Source organism: Rosa rugosa, chromosome 2 (genome assembly GCF_958449725.1).
Source record: "Rosa rugosa chromosome 2, drRosRugo1.1, whole genome shotgun sequence".
NCBI classification, from domain to species: Eukaryota; Viridiplantae; Streptophyta; class Magnoliopsida; order Rosales; family Rosaceae; genus Rosa; species Rosa rugosa.
In genome coordinates, this window is record NC_084821.1 from 63,836,526 (window position 1) to 63,855,554 (window position 19,029).

The window sequence follows — 19,029 nt, forward strand, 5'->3', positions numbered from 1 at the left end:
TTTGAACACAGTTTCAAAATAAATAACTTAATTGACATTTCTCTTAAGATGTGACCTCATTTTTTAAAATCATATTGAACGTACTCACCACTCATTTTCGGTGTAGTAAAATTTTCTGCAATTTGATAAGCAAATTTACTGGAGAGTCGAATTTTTTCCATTTACAAATAAAGAGGGCAATCTACCTGTTTTACATGTTTAATACTCCTCATTAATTCATGCATGATTCGAGGAGACTTTTTACCAATGTAGCACTTGATACATCATCATACATTCTTAAATTCACGACTTTGAACACAGTTTCAAAATAAATAACTTAATTGACATTTCTCTTAAGATGTGACCTCATTTTTTAAAATCATATTGAACGTACTCACCACTCATTTTCGGTGTAGTAAAATTTTCTGCAATTTGATAAGCAAATTTACTGGAGAGTCGAATTTTTTCCATTTACAAATAAAGAGGGCAATTTGGGCAACTAGAAAACAGTTAAAATGTGTGACATTGTGAACAGAATAAAGAAGAGTATAAAATCAAAGGCGAGCATCCTTAAGAAATGTGTCATGGGAAAAGTAACGTCCACTCCTCTGCTCTTTCAATCAAAGCTGGTCTGTTTCTCTCTGCTCTACCTCTTCACCTCTCTGTTTCTAGCTCTCTACACCTCTCTCTCCCAAACCAAATGCCTCTTCAGATCTTCACCTTTCGACCCAATTCAGACCCCTCTCTTCTCCTACCCTCCCAATTATGGAGAACACAAGTATGCAATCCCAACCCAACGTAAATCTTGCTCTTCCCCTGTCCATTTCTCAGGTACCCTCCATTTTTTGTTTCTAGCTCTGTTTCTCTTCATTTTTTGGAATTTGGTCATTTTATCTGTGGATTTTGGTAAATGGGTTTTGGTTTTTGTGGTCAGATTATTGGAAGGTCTTGAAGGAGATCCAAAATTTGTGCAAGAATTCTTCGTGGAATTCATCGGTTTTGAGTTATATGCAGGGAAAGTCTGAGACTTTTGGAGGGAATTTCAGTACCCAAAATAGGATTTCCTATTTTGTTCATTACAATGAGAGCACTGAAATCCCTTGTGGGTTCCTGAAGAAATTTCCAGTTAGTGATTCTGGTTAGTTTAATTGGTACCCAAGCAAGCTCTGTGAAAAAGTCTCAATTAATCTTTTTATTGTCCCTTTTAGATTAAGCTCAATTTAGGACTAAGACTGTTGTTTATGTGTTATACAGATAGAATTGTCATGGAAGAGTGTAGAGGACTTGTAGTAGTCTCGGCTATCTTCAATGATCATGATAAAATTCGACAACCCAAGGGGATTGGATCGAAAACCCTTGAGAATGTATGTTTCTTTATGTTTATAGATGAGATAACCCTCAAAGGATTTTACCAGCATCATTTGATTCCAGAGAAATCTGAAAACTATAAGATTGGTGCATGGAGGGTTGTCAAGGTTTTGAGCAAGGGATTGTATGAGAATCCGGCAATGAATGGTGTGATACCAAAGTACTTGGTTCATAGACTTTTCCCAAACGCCAAATTCAGCATTTGGGTGGATGCGAAAATGCAGCTGATGGTTGATCCATTACTTTTGATTCATACACTTGTTGTGAATGAGAACGCCGACATGGCGATTTCAAAGCATCCTTACTATGTTCATACTATGGAAGAAGCAATGGCGACGGCGAGGTGGAAGAAATGGTGGGACGTTGATGGATTAAAGAGGCAAATGGAGACTTATTGTGAAAATGGTTTGCTCCCCTGGACTCCTGATAAGCTTCCTTATCCCACAGGTAATTTTATATTATAATTTACATTTTATGGGGTTGTGTTTGATCCAGACGCTTGCTTTGGTTTTTAGTGTTAGAGAGTAAGCTCTTTTCTGAGCAAGGAGACAAAATTCAAGCCTGAGAAATCTGAGATGGTAGTAGTAACTGAGTTTGGCAGTTTTAAAAGAAAATTGGATTTTTTTCTTTTCTTTCAAGGAGACATATTATACTTCTTGTGAGAGATGAAATGTGGTAATTTTCTTCTGTTTGCATTGGTTTCACAATGTAAACACGAAAATTGTTTTCAGGAATTAGATGCAATTAAACTGAGTAATAGCTGGTCCAGAACTTAGAAAGAAATGTGTGGTCCAAATTGGTCCAGATATTATAATTAAGGTTGGCCCTATTAAAGCTACTTGCAGATAATGGCGTAGTAACACAGTTTACAACACTTTGTAATGTTAGTGTCAAAATGCAGATGCATTTCACAGGCATCTTTGAACCAAATCATCCTCAATGTTGATATTTAAATGATCCAATGACTTGTAAATTCAATTAAAAAAGACTGCCTGTCAATTTGGTGGTTTCCTTATTTCACTGCGCCACGAAAGGAGTTGTATACATAAACTTCAAGTGGGATCAAAATAATTAAAAAACCTAGTACATACCATTAAGAATCCATAACAAATTTGCTTATTTTTTCCCTTTGTATACTCGGAATCTTTTCATACAAATGATCACTTTGTTCTTGGTACTTGGCAGATGTACCAGATAGTGCTTTGATTCTGAGGAAACATGGACTGAGGAGCAATCTATTCTCCTGCCTATTGTTTAATGAGATGGAGGCATTCAACCCAAGAGACCAATTAGCCTTTGCATATGTGAGAGACCTCATGAGCCCAAGGCTGAAGCTGAACATGTTTTCAGTTGAAGTGTTTGAGCAAATTGCTGTGGAATATAGGCACAACCTTAAGCCTGGAGTTGGGACCAGTGGAGGTGAATCTAAGGGAGGACCCAAAACCAAAAAGACCAAAAGGGCAGGCAATGATTTGTTGTATGTCAATGGCAGCTGTTGCAGCAAGTGTCAGAGGTATCTTTTGGAGATGTGGGGGGAATCCCCTGCTTGATTTTGTCTGTGCCAGAAAGAAGGTGATAGACAAGGAATAAAACAGAGAAGGAAGAAGCAGGGAGAGGATAGACAAAAGAAAGAATAGAAAACAAAACAAAGGCCAAGCAACTACTTTGGAGGCATTTAACAGAATGAAAGCAACAACATATACAATGACAGGTTGACAGGGCCTTTTTCTTTCTTCTAAATGTGATTATTCTTTTGGTAGGTGTTGTTGACAGGTCATGTAAATCTTTAGAGAAATCATGCAAGGGTCCCTTGAGATATCAAATAAGAGTAGAGATCAGCTTAATGCGGCCAATATATTTGAACTCTTGAGTCGTGTTGTAGAAGTGGAGGAGAAAGTTAAGATGCAGAAAAAGTTAGAGAATAATTTATTTTGGAATGCATGAAACTAAATACAAAGTGTTAATGGTATTTGCCATTCTAATGTATCTACCTTTTTCTGCTTTGATTGGTATCTTTTGACTTGGTGCTTGGTGATCTCATGCTCTCATTTGAGATGTATACTTTTAAAGTTTTAATGCATGTGAAATCAGGCTAGATATGTTACTATGCACATTAGAGTACTGCATTGATCCTACAATTATATATGGGAGGAAATCAAAAGATTTAGAAATCTGCTGATACATCTAGTTTTTGGGCCAAAAAAAAACCACACTATCCAATCGTGAGATGATAGCCTTGATACATATATTTATAATATTAATGAAGAATTTGTCATATTGCTTGCTTGCACAATCCTGCATCTTTAGCAACATCTTGTGCTTTTTGCATTTGAATTTAATAATTTTTTTATCTCGTTTTAGGATATTCTCCCATTGCTTTTTAATTCTAATACTTTGTAATCTATTTCATATGTTCCGTGCTCCTAAATTTACAACACTACGACCTCGATTAAGTGATACGTACATATTGGGCACGAGTTCACCGAGAGCAACAAAATTCTAAAAGCCACGAGAGAGCTCCGACAAAACAGGGGATCGAAGACCTAGGGTTTGGAGAGAGTAAAGGGATTTCTTCAGCCTGTCCGACGGCGCCCCCGCATCGACCATGGCTCTCTGCCTCATCGACGAGAGGCGGGTGTTGCCGGACGGAATCTTGGGATCACAGGGGTCTTGCTCTGTGAGTCGATTCGCTGGTTCAGATCGAGTATGGCTCTTCGTTTCTATCAGGCGGCGGTGTTGGTGGGGAAGACTGATGAGCGATCGGCTTGGAGGAAGGAGCCAGAGGCCAGATCATGGCAGCGGTACGCCATGGATCGTATGGCACTGATTTCTAATCTACGGTGTGTTGCTAGACGGAGGCGGCAGCTGTGGTGGATTTGGGCTCTCAAGATGGTGGGCATGGCGGCGCCATGGTACGGTAATGTTTTCACCAATTTCTCGGTGATAGAATTGGTGTGGCTTGCCGCATGGTATCATCGACTTGGGGTGCTCGAAGACATGGAATTGAGGTGGTGGCCTGCCGGCCGGATTCCTGATGACAAGGAAGAAGAGTACTATGGCAGCGTTTCTCTATTTTTGGTTAGAATCTTGTTTTTGGTTAGGTTGGTTAGAGTCTTGTTTTCAGTTAGGTTGGTGGCTAGGTTCTTTTGGTCAATAGTTGGTCCCTCCTCTGTTGAGCGAGGGTTGGGTCAAATTGATGTGCCATGGAGGTGCTGTCTTTCCTGGGGACGGGTTGTTTTAGTTTCGGTTTTATCTTATGGTCAATGTGCTGACAAGCGATCCTTGCACGTGGTCTGGCTTCATTGGGATGCGGTGTGGAAGAGGGTGTTGGTTTTTATGGCGGTTGTCTATGAGGTGTTATCGATATTCTCGGGATTATCTGTAGCCTGTGAGGTTGGGCGACATTGTTGGTTAGGGGTTGGGCTCTTTTGGCTCATGGAAGTCATTCTTAATGACGACCCGTAACTGGTTCGGTTTATAGGGAGGAGAGTGGAGAGTTCATGTCCACCACCGGTCATTCACATATGTAATCTTTGGTTATGTTCAATAAAGGTCTCTTATTCTCAAAAAAAAAAAAAATTACAACACTACAATTAAGTTTTAAGTAATTTCTAAAAACCTGTTTTTATCTGCTATATACGATCAATTCTACAATTTTCAAATACATACAAATAAGCATGCACCATCTATTTGTCATATTGGACGGGAAAATGTTTAGCAAAAACAACTGAACTTTCATGTTAAATATGTGAACAAATTAGTTTGCTATAAACAAAAATTTCAATTACATTGGCATGATTTTCATCCTAAAATTGTATCAACGTGATACCACACTATAAATGAAGAAAAAAAGTGTTCCAAATAGAGATATTTGTGTACTTATGTTGCAAAGATTCCAGAATGAGAAACTAGAGGAAATTATAAAAACTAGGGGAATTTGATTCTACACCCAAATTCACACACCCCTTTTAGAATAAACCCATCCATAAGAGTGTTTTAATATACACCCAAACCAATTAATTAGGTTTATTTAAAATAAAAAAACCTATTAAATAGGATAAATATTAAAACTCAATGTTGTTAAGAATTACTAAAGCTGCCACTATCAAATTCCCCATTCACCTATTAAATAGGATTAATAGTCAAAATCATCTAGCAAATATTATGGAGTTTGATTGACGTTATTGTTGATATTACCTTCACTTTAGGTTTTTATCAGTACTTAATTTTAGGTGTTTACATTAATCTCATTATTATCATATAATGATGAATTTTTGGTATGTTTCTTCCTATATATAGAAGCTAGTGAATTCATTCGTCATTTTTTCTTTGGGTGGAGACCTTTCACAAAGTTGCATATGATTTCAAATGATGATTTCAAACGACCTATTCATGAGGTTTATTTCATCATTTTCTTATGGGTTAGAGAGTTTCTTTCAAATAGGTACATATATCATATTCGTAATTCAAATTACCTATTCATCAGATTTATTTAGTATAATATCTTTGTTAATCTCTTGATTTTGTGTAAAGCTTGAATTGGATGGATGTTTAGTAATTAGAAATTTCAATTTATGAATCTGGTACAAAACTTAGTTTCATTCCTTCAAAGTAAAATCGCTGTTTCTAATTACCAGATACTTAGATTGCTTTAATATGTAATACCTATGATTTAGATGTTTGTTTTTGTAGTTTTAAATTATTTGTGTGACTCTATATCATAGGTTGTTTATTCCATAACCTATAGTATTGACAATTAATATACCTATAATTTAGATAATATATTTTGGATATATGTATGTAAATCCTAATAGAGTTTTACCTTTGAAATAGATCTATGAAGGTAATTTGCAATTGTATAAGGAATCACTACATGCAGGGCACTAGTAGTTGGGATATTTTTGAAGACTACATTGCAAAGTGTTAGTCGAGATGACGGATGAAGTGTTATAATGTTCTTTATATTAGGTTCGAAAATGTAAAGTTTATATTTCAATTGTAAAAACAAATTTAAAATTGTTTATTTCAATACTGGATGAAGATCATTTACGGTTGTACTCATTGTCCCTATTTCAATAAATTTTTAGGTTTATTCCTTCAAAAAGAATGTGTATTTAAATTACCTTGATATTAGAAATAAATTTTTTAATATTGTAAAGTTCATTTTCAATTGTAAAACAATGAATGATGATAATGAGTTTACTAAATTATAGTGCAAAAACTTTTGCACATTCAAAATTATTTAATGTGCCAAAATTAAGGGATAATTATATATTAAGCAAACTCTACATTTACACAACTATTATGTGGTCCTTGACCACCCCATAGAATCAGGCACCTATGTGGAGAAAAATGTAGGGGCGGAAAAAAAAAATCTTAAAGCAATCAATCTACATCAAGTACATTTTACATGGGCTAATTACATTAACTCGACCATTTTAGAAAATTAATGAATATGGAATGATTGTATAACTACACCTATTAGAACGGATAAGCAAAATAACATACCTTAATGAGAGGATGTTCAATCATGTCGAGAAAGAGAAATATTTATATAATAGGAATATAACAGAATCTGATGATACGCAAACATATTTATTAAAAAATAGTAAATATATGGATCACATCGGAAAGGAAGAAATATAGGATAATTAAGGCAATTAATCGTTTTAAATAAGAAAAAAATCAAGGATTAAATTGATTGTATTAAATTCTAAATATTTAAATTCAAAAAATAGTCAACAACTATATTTGATGAATATTTTATTTATTCAATCAGAAGGGCAAAAAAGTCAAACTAAAAATCGTGAAAAATCTTAATTATAGATTTAAAACCTATAAAGAATGTTCAATTATGTGAATTGGGTGTAGATTAAAAGAAAATATAGGGGTGGGTTTTTCTTAATAGGAGCTTTGTTTTTTGGGTTTTTATCTAATTTTCTCTAAAAACTATTATAATGTTTTTGGCTACTTTCTGAAGTCATGTACCGTTCATTTTAGCTATGAGGTCTCATTTAAATTTTTAAATAAAGAACTTCATACTTGTAGTTGTGATCGAAGAGTCATTTTAAGTGCTTGAAACAAAAATAAAGATAAGTACAGGGAGATAAAGTCCCCAGTAACCTAAAGAACATACTTATTTTTGTAAGTGTGCAACCTAGTTCTTTGTGTGTGTCCAAGCCTTTTAAAGTTAGTGACATATTGTGAATACTGTGATGTCTATTAATTATTCGATATGATAGAATTGCACTCCGCTCTATGTTCCACTTTGAGCGTTTGGATACCTCTAATTGCTTATGCTTTGAGTCGTCTTTAGAATGTCATTTTTCTTGTAGTGTTGACATTGTATTTTTTAAGTATTACTTCAACACAAATTACATTTCTAATTAGTATAATAGTCATAATGCCTGTATGTAATATTTGGTAAATGAAATATTTAAGTAAATAGTAAAATAACAAATTTTCAAGAAATTCAAAATCCAAATTTGTAGATGTGGTCTAAATCTTAGGAGAAAACGTGTTTTAATAGGAAAGAGGTGATGCAGTACTCAAATTTGAACATAGTTTTTTTTTTTTTTTGAAAGATAGTTTAGATAAAGTCACTGTAGAAAACTTATTATTCATTGCACCGAAATAAGAGGAGAAAATGACAGAAAAGAGGAGAGGGCAGCAAAGTTTGCTTCTTCCACCTCCTCCGCCTCATTTGTTGGTTAAGTGGCTCGTTTTTTTTTTCCTTCTGTTCAAGGGACAAGATCTCTTTATTACTACTTTTTTTACAGATTCCAATTTCTTTAATTTGCTGCCAATATCAATTGTTGAAAATACGAATTACTCCCCCGATAAAATGACTATCATTTAACAATATCACATTTGATATTTGAAATTTAGAAAAGGGAAAATTTCGCAAACAGTATACCAAGTAAATGCCACTAATAATTCTTATACATAAAGTTCCAAACCAAACATTTCGGTACACGAAATCTGAAACTCGACCCACTATCAGTACACGACGCCAATTTTTGACACCAAAATGTCCATTATGCCCTCAGTTTTTTTTTTAATAATTTTTTTTTTCTGTTTTTTTTTTCTATTATTTTTTTTCCTTCTTTTTTTCTGTTATTTTTTTTTCATTGGTTTTTTCTGTTATTTTTTTCTTTTCTTTTTTTCCTTCTTTTTTTTTCTGTTATTTTTTTTCCTTCGTTTTTTCTGTTATTTTTTTTTCTATTATTTTTTTCCTTCGTTTTTTCTGTTATTTTTTTTTCCTTCGTTTTTATCTCTTTCTTCTTCCTTCTTCCGGGCTCACTCCCTCGCTTCCAACGCCGCCCTTGCCCTCCAATTGGTGAGATTTATGGTTCTACAGCTTATATTTGTAACTCAGCCAATATTTAGTCATGTGAAAAGAAAGAAAGAGATAAAAACAAAGGAAAAAAAAACGAAGGAAGAAAAAAAATAACAGAAAAAATTAAGGAAAAAAAATAATAGAAAAAATAACATAAAAAATGAAGGAAAACAAATAATAGAAAAAAATAACAGAAAAAACGAAGGAAAAAAAAATAACAGAAAAAAAGAAGGAAAAAAAATAATAGAAAAAATGAAGGAAAAAAAAATAACAGAAAAAATGAAGGAAAAATAATAATAGAAAAAAATAACAGAAAAAATGAAGGAAAAAAAAAATATTTATTAAAAAAAAAAAAACTGAGGGCATAATGGACATTTTGGTGTCAAAAATTGATGTCGTGTACTGATAGTGGGTCAAGTTTCAGATTTCGTGTACCGAAATGTTTGGTTTGGAACTTTATGTATAAGAATTATTAGTGGTCTTTACTTGGTGTACTGTTTGTGAAATTTTCCCTTTAGAAAATCACAAAACTTTGGGAGTTCCATAAAAAAGTTTAAGATTTGTATAAAGAGTGGTATTATTGACACATATCTACCTTCTTCTTAATACACGGCTCTTGTTTTTAAATATTTATTTAATACATTTTTACCCCTAGCCTTCAGCCAACAAGGCTAACTCCTTTTATATTACTTGATTTTTGGTCAATGACCTTTTCGCATGTTATGTTCTTCTCCATTCACTCTAATAATATTACTTTGAATTTGAGAGTAGAACACATTCACAATAATGAGTGTGAGCTTAAGCTTTTGTAAAACTACTGTTAAAGGAATTACTTACAACAGTAGGAATCACAAGCTGCAAAATACGGCCTACCTTCAGCGTCTAATATCCCAAATCATAATCCCTTCTTTCCTTAACTACAATCCCACCAATGACATGACTATAACATCACTACGGTATTAAATATTTGATCCAAAGCTTTTATAAGTTCTATTCAATCACAATCACAATAACAAGGATTCAAGACCTAATCAACTCTGGAGAATCCTCTTGCAACCCATGTCTGCCTCTTGGTTTTCCCAACGTGATCAGAGAATACCGTAGCCGGAGAAGCTTGGGTGTCTGGTTTCAGGGAGGACCACCCATTATTGGTGAATGATGCTGATGTTGGTACCGTAGTTCATTATTGATGAGATTCAATTTGTATATGGTTAGGCATATCCCTTGATTATATATAGGCTAAGAGAAATGCAATATGTGAAGTGTAGGCTTGAAATTAGGAGTAGTGTCTGGGTTTAAAGGAGGTTGGGAGCCACTCTATGACCGTAGCTGTACTCCTTTGTTGGTTATATTTTATTTTGAAGAAGAGGTCACTGAAGGAAGTTAAAGGAAAAAGATGGACAACACTTTGGAGGTGTGTATCTAGCAAGTAAATGGATATGTGTGAATAATATTTCTCAATTAGGGGTCATTAATTTACTCATTTTAACCCTTAAACAAAACAAAACAAAAACGTTTCCCATCTCCCTCACCAAAACCATTTGAAAAAGTCATTACTCATAAGAACACACCCTTTTCTCATGCATGCAATTCGCATATATCAACCAGAAACACCCATCTCCATTCCCAAATTCTATAACCACACACACACACTCTCTCTCTCTCTCTCTCTCTCTCTCTGATCACACCAACCAACAATGTCAAGCCAGCAACTAATCGCGACCCACAGAGACGGCGCCGAGATCCATCACGGCGAAGACGTATGCAAGCAAAAGTCCCACCAGCTTCTCGAGAAGATGCATCTGCCGTGCGGCCTCCTCCCTCTAGACGACGTCGTCGAGTTCGGCTACAACGCCACCTCGGGGTTCGTGTGGCTGAAGCAAAAGAAGCGAAAGGAGCACCGGTTCCATGCCGTGGGACGCACGGTGTCATACGACACTGAGGTCATGGGGTTTGTGGAGGAGCATCGGATGAGGCGTCTCAGCGGGGTCAAGAGTAAGGAGATTTTGATCTGGGTGTCCATTTCGGATATCTATGTGGATCCGAGTACAGATCCCGATAAGATCACGTTTGCCAACGGCACGGGAATCTCGAGGTCGTTCCCCATCACGGCGTTTCAACTTGAAGAAGGTGGAGATGGAAATGGTAATAATGGCAAAAAGTAAAGGCTTGTGATTTTGGAACTGGTAATATTAGATTCAAATTAGCTTCAAGGGTCAAATGGGTTGTCAATTTCTTTTTTTGTTTGAAGATTGAGTTGTTATACTATGTTAAACCATACCAGTGTTGAATGATTATGGATATTGAGTATTTGGTTGTCTTGGTTTTTGATTGACTAGTAATTACTTTAAACAAAGAATGTTGAACGATATGGTAGAATTTTTCTTGAACCATCATTGGACTGCATGTTAGCCATTTTGCATATCGATCAGATTATGAATTAGCTAGGCTATTTCTTTAGGTGATCTTTTGATTATTTTTCTAGACATGAGATGGGACATGGAATATTAGCACCAAAAAAACTATTGGATATATGTTCTTTCATAAGAGTAAACAACAAGAGAAACAAATCAATCTAAAGCTTGAAGAATTGGAATCACCTCACGAACGAAAAAGGTTTGAAGAGACACATATGTCGATTCTTTCCTTTCATTGGAGTACTGGCCATCTGTGCAGATTTTCTATCCTTAGAGATATATGGTAGCTTCTGAACCGTGCACTTCTTTTTTCTCTATGTCTGGCTACATTTGGTTTCGCATTCCTTCTTGAATTGCCACCACTCTTCTTTCTTAATTTGCTTCAATAGTTTGCCGGATTGGAAATCGTTTACCAATTTGGTTGCCGTCATGGTCATCATTTCATCCATTTCAAGCAGACTCTGCTTCCAGCTTTTAGGACGGGCAGGGGAGGTCTCTAAAGGCTGGACAGTCTGGACTTGAAGAGTAGGCTTGAAAAATTGGCAAAAAATCAGAGCAGATATCACAGTACCCGCGTGCTTCCTCACCATCCGAACCCAAAATTGCCGACAAGCATGAAATTTCGACTTTGGTTTTTCGCACAAGGGACACGAGCTCCTTATCTCTGATGGCCACTGAAGTAAGCAGCGTCCATGATAAGAGTGCGAGCAGGGCAAGCGAGTAAGTTGTTGAACACCGTTGTCAGATTCGAAAAAGCCCTCCATGCACAAAACACATGAAGAGGTTTTCTTGTGTTCTGTAGCTCCCGAGTTATCAAGGCCCACTTTCTGCAAACCCTCCTCAGCAAATGTGGATGATTCAGCTGTAGGATTGAGCTCCGTCGCATCATAACCAAAGCTACTCACAATGCGCAACTGCAGAATGAGGCTGCGCACGGCGACAATGATAGACAACTTGGGGGAAGCTCCATCAACCACCTGAAACAATTGTGCAATTGTTGGTGCCGATTTTGGCATCAACGAGTCAACGGAAGATCCGTTGAAATCCAAGTGTAAAGTGGTGGGGTTGTTTTCTTCAAGTGGGCCTATCTTTTCCTTCGATTAGTTTGACTACATGAGTAGCTTTGGTCGTCTGCTTGTGACTGAAGGTATGCCCCTGGTGGTCATGTGCCTAGTCTTGGTCGTCCACCTCTTGCGACTGAATGTATGGCCTCGGGCTTCTTTTGCTTGATGTTGGGCGTCCAGGCTTCCTTGTTAGGTGAAACTGAGGGTCTCGTCTCGGACTTCCTTCACCTGATGTTAGGCCTCCAAGCTCCTTGTTGGGTGAAGCTGAGGGTCTCGTCTCAGACTTCCTTCACCTGATGATGGGCCTCTAAGCCTTGTTGGGTGAAGCTGAGGGTCTCGTCTCGGACTTCTTTCACCTGATGCTAGGCCTCTAAGCTCCTTGTTGGGTGAAGTTGAGGGTCTCGTCTCGGACTTCCTTCACCTGATGATGGGCCTCTAAGCCTTGTTGGGTGAAGCTGAGGGTCTCGTCTCGGACTTCCTTCACCTGATGCTAGGCCTCCAAGCTCCTTGTTGGGTGAAGTTGAGGGTCTCGTCTCGGACTTCCTTCACCTGACGTTGGGCATCCAGTCTGTGGCTTGGGCGTATATCGACCTCCACCTGACGTTGGGCATCCGCCCTCTCGAGCTGGCGGAGCTCCATGGAAAAGACCTGCAAATGTGAAGAGATGGAAGGTTATCGGAGGACCAGCCTAAGGCCGGCCAAACACACTCCGATGCCTAAGTTAGATAAGTGTGTTTGAACATTTATGGAGATTGGGGAAGAAAGAATGATGCTTAAGCATTTTGACATAATAATGGAGTTGACATGTCAATAGAGAAAGAGAGAGAAGAGATTATGCATTTTGGCATGGCTTTTGGGAGAGAAGAGGGAGCTGAAGTCCTCCCTTTCTGCTTGTAAAGGTTTGGTATTTATAGGAGAAGGAGTAGATGAGGTGGAAAGGGATGGTATGGGCTCTTCCCTAAAATCGGGGTGTCAGCCCGTAATTCCTGCTTACTGACACTCCAAGGTATGGGTTTGACAGATTCGGTGACACGTGTCACCACGTTGTGGTCTGATTCGGTTGGTGAAGGGTCAAGAGACAGTTGTCGCACATCCGAGCTTCCCTTTTCCTTGAATTGCTCGTGGCCATGCCGAGGAGCCATGCCTTATGTCGGAACTTGACACTTGGCATGGTTGGTGAGATTTCTCCTTGATTGGTGCTCCATGTTTCTTCATGACGATTGCATGTGCGTGGCCTTAGAGGTCGAGGCTTTAGCCTTGGAGCTCGTGGTCATGATCCTTAGAGGTCGAGAGTTTTAAGCTTGGAGGTCGAACTCTTGTTCTTGGGGGTTGAGGCTCTTGATTCCTTTGGATTACGTTTCCCTGATAGTCAGGTCACGATATGCTTTTGTCTTGCCATCCAAGATGGTGAATCAATCATATGGTGACCGTCCAAGACTTGAGAAGTGGCGATCCAAGGTTGAAGACTTGGAGTACCAAAGTGAGGCATCTCGCTAGCCATGGTTATTTCCATCTTATGGTTATCTTTTCTTTCTCGATGAAAGGTTTGAGTGCGTTGAAAGGTCAGAGTCCTACGTGGACTCTTTGACATTTCAACGCGTCCTACGTGGAGTGGGTTGAAAAGTCAAAAGTATTTGTCGAACCAAATTATGACATCAACAAGCCCCCAGTTCCCTAGCCAGCCAAGGCCTATGTTGGGTAGGGAACTCAATATGAGGAAGAATTTGGTGAATTAAGCTCGACTAGGTGGTCCTTAGTGAAAGGCCAAGAGTGAGTGTAAAAAGTTAACCCTGTTGTGCGGGGGTGAGTTTCTATATGTGATATGTCATCACCAAGGTAACTCGAAGGTTAAACTACAGAGGTCCTAAGTGGATGAGGACGACATCCTCGACTAGAAGGGATGATAACCTTGAATGTCGAAGGTCCACGATAGGATACTAAACTCATTGGTGACTGATCTCCAATAGAGAGAAAGGTAACATCTTTGACAAGGGTGAGGATAGGTTAAATTCCTTTTGTTTCCCTTTGAGCTTTAACTATTGGCTCTAATTTATCATATAAGTGCATTGTCCCTACTTTTGCCATAACTAAACTATATATTAGCATAATTTATAAGGGAGTGTAAGACCTCTAACTATTGTTCGGCCTAAAAGTCTCACAACTGGTGGTCGTGGTGGTTGAGAGTCGACCAACCTCAAGTGTTCGTTGCGAGTTTCGGCCATTAAGACTCTCTCACCTGGCGACTCAAGTGAGTTGGACCTCGAGTGCACTATGTGTGTTAGTCTCAATTGTTAAGACTTGCTCACCTGTGACTCAAGTGAGCTGGACCTCGAGGGCACTCTGTGAATTGGTCTCGGCTAGCGAGACTCTTTCATCCGGTGGCTCAAACCCTTAGGGTGTTGGAATACCAAGGATGTCTATTATACAAACTACTACTATACTTATCTTAGATGGACTTCTATTGAGATAGCTATACCTTTGTGTTCCAATAAACTTCTAGGAGTTTATATATAGATAGATTTGTGGAACTGGTACCCCACTTGGTCCGCGTCTGGGCATTGACACAGGTTCATCAGTAATGAGCTGATGTAACCAGAGTTAATTTGTCATATGCTTAGCACGGGGGTCTTTGCCGAATTGTTGAATAGATGGATATATTTTCAAGCTAATTCGTTTGTGCAAATTCCGATCTCAACATGATTTATAGCATGCAAATAGTATAGAGACACATATAGTAGATACATAGAATGCCATATAAGATGCAAAAATCAATACATATATAATAGAATTGAGCCCCCGGCTCTCTAAGGCTAACGTATTCCTATTGGTTGGTGCTTGAAGGTTCATCACTCTTGGCATATCAAGGAAATCCTTAAAGAGGATATAAGGGATCCATGTGATAATACTTTATGATAAAACTAGTAAGTAATTTAGAGTAGGGTGTACCGTTTGAGGTGTAGCTCGCTCCTTTGAATGTGACTTGTTGCGGACGCTGTCTCCAAGTGGGCATTTTCTTGATGCAAGCCTTTGGAAACAAAAGGGTTGGGTAGTGGCACGTCGAGACCTCTTCGGTGAGAGTACAGGTCTAAGGGCAGTAAGATGGTGGGTTGAAAGCTCTTCCTTCTTCTTGGGTTGCCTCTTCTAGCCACTGATTTTTCGCCATATTGGTGAACGGGTATTGTCGCCGTGCATGCAAGACTTGTAAACCCGTCTATATGTTCGACTCGTGCGGTGGTACTCCAGCAACACCAAATCTCAAGATTGTCCGAGCATTGAAATATGATCAAGCGGTGGATGCTCATGTTCTTAGCGCCGGTTGATCAACGTCGTCTGGTCCTAGTAAAATAGTTGAGATCATCGAGCGAACACCAACATGGCATCCTCTTGCTAGTGCGCGGTCATCATTTGATAGACAGCGCCAAGTCTACTGTAAGGATTACTACGCTTTGAAGCTCGTCACTATCCGACATCTTTGCGCTGGTGGTGCAGCCATCAGATTTTTAGGGAGTTAGTATAGCGGCGAAGTCGAGGACATAGGTGTGTTCCTAATTGAGGTCAACCTCCTGATCATGAAAGGATGGTGGACTGGAGTCCCATAATCTTGATGCCAACATTGTGTAAGAGTTGTGGATTGTTGGTGATGGTATGTTGATGAGGTTGATCGATCATCTTTGATCAAAGTTGTAACTTTCTTGTTAGGGTTGATGAGCATCGTGTACGAGATCTACGTATCAGTCATTTATCCAACAAGCGAACATAGTCTTTCTATGTTGGACCTCCAGGGGTCTGGTCCATGGCTCAAGCTGCCTTCTCATGTCTTCAAGGTTTGATTTGTCGTCACCTCATTCTATAACATCAATTTTTAGCAACATGCTGATCAATAGCATTTCCATCGTCTTCTTGTCCCGTTAGGTGTTGGTTAAGACCTACGATGGTGGATGCATGCTGAAATTCCAATGAAGGTGGAGGGTGCGCCCAAGTTTTCTCCATTCTTGGAGAGTCAATTGAATCTCCATGGCATTCGAGCATCGTGCTTCAACCATAATAGTATTGATGAAGCATGAGTCGTGTGCATCCTTTTAGCTACATGTTACGACTAGGAGCTAAAGTCTCTCCCTCCTTGGTAATATGGTGGCAATTGGTGATGGAGCTCCAAGCTTGTTGACTACCAACGTCAATCTGAGTAGTGGACTGTTGATAGCTAGACGTCACCTATCATGCATCTTGATACTTCTTATGACAGCAACGGTCAAAGACTTCTAGCATGAGTGGATTTTAGTCCTTCGTCTTCGGTGAAACAAATGGTCTTGTCGTCAAGCATTTGGCGGTAAATTTTTTAGGGTTTAGGCTCTTCCTAGCGACTCCAAAGCTTTTACAACTCTCTCCTATTACGCCAGTGTCCTGGGCTGCCAGGCGTTGGAGGTTCGAGGTCTCTAGTTCGATCCAAGGATGCTACTTCATCGAGTGGTGGTCACACAATGTCACGAGAATTGAAGTTGCTCACCATTGACTATGCGTCGGAGGTTCCTACGCGTCCTTGTGAGCTATCATCTAATGACCTGGATGTTGAAGGTAGGGCCTTGCTGGATTTCTAGTAGAAAAATTCTCCGTGTCAGGTAGCGTGCGTGATCTTTGTGTGAATTTCTTGACTACACCATTCAGCAAATCTACAAACTTTGTCTGACCATCAGTTCCCAGCTTAAATTCAAGCGGTGGTGCTCCAACGATGATAATCAGGTCGTCATCCTCCAGTAATGATAATGATAATGATTAGCATGAGTGATAGGATGACCAATTGTGTTCGTCAGCCTTGCGTGGCGATAGTTGGGTAGTGATGGTTGCTTTGTGTTTGCCAGATAATCAAAGTGTCTGTCGTAGCGACGATGGTCACCTTTGGCCTCCTCATCAGTGGCATGTCAGGGGAGTACACAAATGACAACATCATGCTCAAGAGTGGTCTATCTTCCGTCAACTGGAGACATGTGGACAAAGATTTGTAGATATGAACATTGAGTGTACAGGCTCCGGTTGGTGTAGAAGTTGGAAGCCGAGGTTGAAAGTGGCAAGGGTTGGTGGACTTCTTCTTCTCCTCTATTCCTTGGAAGCATGGTATACTCGACCTTGTGTTTCTCCTCATAGATGGATGTCCACCCTTGCCCAATTTGTCATTGTTTCATCTTTTATTTGTTGTCGTAAGGAAGGCTCTAGGCGTCGAAGGTCTCTCCGGCATACTATGCTTCCTTCTTAATTAAACCAGTGAACACGCGCCAAGCGTCCAAGGTTCCCACAGACGGCGCCATTTGTTGGTGCCGATTTTGGCATCAACGAGTCAACGGAAGATCCGTTGAAATCCAAGTGTAAAGTGGTGAGGTTGTTTTCTTCAAGTGGGCCTATCTTTTCCTTCGATTAGTTTGACTACATGAGTAGCTTTGGTCGTCTGCTTGTGACTGAAGGTATGCCCCTGGTGGTCATGTGCCTAGTCTTGGTCGTCCACCTCTTGCGACTGAATGTATGGCCTCGGGCTTCTTTTGCTTGATGTTGGGCGTCCAGGCTTCCTTGTTAGGTGAAACTGAGGGTCTCGTCTCGGACTTCCTTCACCTGATGTTGGGCCTCCAAGCTCCTTGTTGGGTGAAGCTGAGGGTCTCGTCTCAGACTTCCTTCACCTGATGATGGGCCTCTAAGCCTTGTTGGGTGAAGCTGAGGGTCTCGTCTCGGACTTCTTTCACCTGATGCTAGGCCTCTAAGCTCCTTGTTGGGTGAAGTTGAGGGTCTCGTCTCGGACTTCCTTCACCTGATGATGGGCCTCTAAGCCTTGTTGGGTGAAGCTGAGGGTCTCGTCTCGGACTTCCTTCACCTGATGCTAGGCCTCCAAGCTCCTTGTTGGGTGAAGTTGAGGGTCTCGTCTCGGACTTCCTTCACCTGACGTTGGGCATCCAGTCTGTGGCTTGGGCGTATATCGACCTCCACCTGACGTTGGGCATCCGCCCTCTCGAGCTGGCGGAGCTCCATGGAAAAGACCTGCAAATATGAAGAGATGGAAGGTTATCGGAGGACCAGCCTAAGGCCGGCCAAACACACTCCGATGCCTAAGTTAGATAAGTGTGTTTGAACATTTATGGAGATTGGGGAAGAAAGAATGATGCTTAAGCATTTTGACATAATAATGGAGTTGACATGTCAATAGAGAAAGAGAGAGAAGAGATTATGCATTTTGGCATGGCTTTTGGGAGAGAAAAGGGAGCTGAAGTCCTCCCTTTCTGCTTGTAAAGGTTTGGCATTTATAGGAGAAGGAGTAGATGAGGTGGAAAGGGATGGTATGGGCTCTTCCCTAAAATCGGGGTGTCAGCCCGTAATTCCTGCTTACTGACACTCCAAGGTATGGGTTTGACAGATTCGGTGACACGTGTCACCACGTTGTGGTCTGATTCGGTTGGTGAAGGGTCAAGAGACAGGTGTCGCACATCCGAGCTTCCCCTTTCCTTGAATTGCTCGTGGCCATGCCGAGGAGCCATGCCTTATGTCGGAACTTGACACTTGGCATGGTTGGTGAGATTTCTCCTTGATTGGTGCTCCATGTTTCTTCATGACGATTGCATGTGCGTGGCCTTAGAGGTCGAGGCTTTAGCCTTGGAGCTCGTGGTCATGATCCTTAGAGGTCGAGAGTTTTAAGCTTGGAGGTCGAACTCTTGTTCTTGGGGGTTGAGGCTCTTGATTCCTTTGGATTACGTTTCCCTGATAGTCAGGTCACGATATGCTTTTGTCTTGCCATCCAAGATGGTGAATCAATCATATGGTGACCGTCCAAGACTTGAGAAGTGGCGATCCAAGGTTGAAGACTTGGAGTACCAAAGTGAGGCATCTC

At 39.7% G+C, this 19,029-nt stretch overlaps 2 protein-coding genes across 2 annotated transcripts; both read left to right on the plus strand.

Annotated features, from left to right (window-relative positions):
- The first annotated feature begins 540 nt into the window (after window positions 1-540).
- On the plus strand, window positions 541-3,331 carry LOC133732978 (alkaline ceramidase TOD1). Its single transcript, XM_062160578.1, has 4 exons — window positions 541-810; window positions 914-1,117; window positions 1,234-1,794; window positions 2,533-3,331. The coding sequence occupies exons 1-4, from the start codon at window positions 564-566 to the stop codon at window positions 2,895-2,897; spliced, it is 1,377 nt and encodes a 458-aa protein (XP_062016562.1). The 5' UTR covers window positions 541-563; the 3' UTR covers window positions 2,898-3,331.
- Window positions 3,332-10,237: 6,906 nt separating this feature from the next.
- Window positions 10,238-11,015, plus strand: LOC133728384 (uncharacterized). Its single transcript, XM_062155796.1, has one exon. The coding sequence runs from the start codon at window positions 10,384-10,386 to the stop codon at window positions 10,849-10,851; it is 468 nt and encodes a 155-aa protein (XP_062011780.1). The 5' UTR covers window positions 10,238-10,383; the 3' UTR covers window positions 10,852-11,015.
- Window positions 11,016-19,029: the final 8,014 nt, after the last annotated feature.

Excerpts from the sequence above, each read along its gene's own strand:
- LOC133732978 (XM_062160578.1), top strand. The coding sequence starts at position 564 with ATGGGAAAAGTAACGTCCACTCCTCTGCTCTTTCAATCAAAGCTGGTC. Across the intron at positions 811-913 it reads TTCCCCTGTCCATTTCTCAG|ATTATTGGAAGGTCTTGAAG; the intron begins GTACCCTCCATT and ends TTTTGTGGTCAG. Across the intron at positions 1,118-1,233 it reads ATTTCCAGTTAGTGATTCTG|ATAGAATTGTCATGGAAGAG; the intron begins GTTAGTTTAATT and ends TGTGTTATACAG.
- LOC133728384 (XM_062155796.1), top strand. The coding sequence starts at position 10,384 with ATGTCAAGCCAGCAACTAATCGCGACCCACAGAGACGGCGCCGAGATC.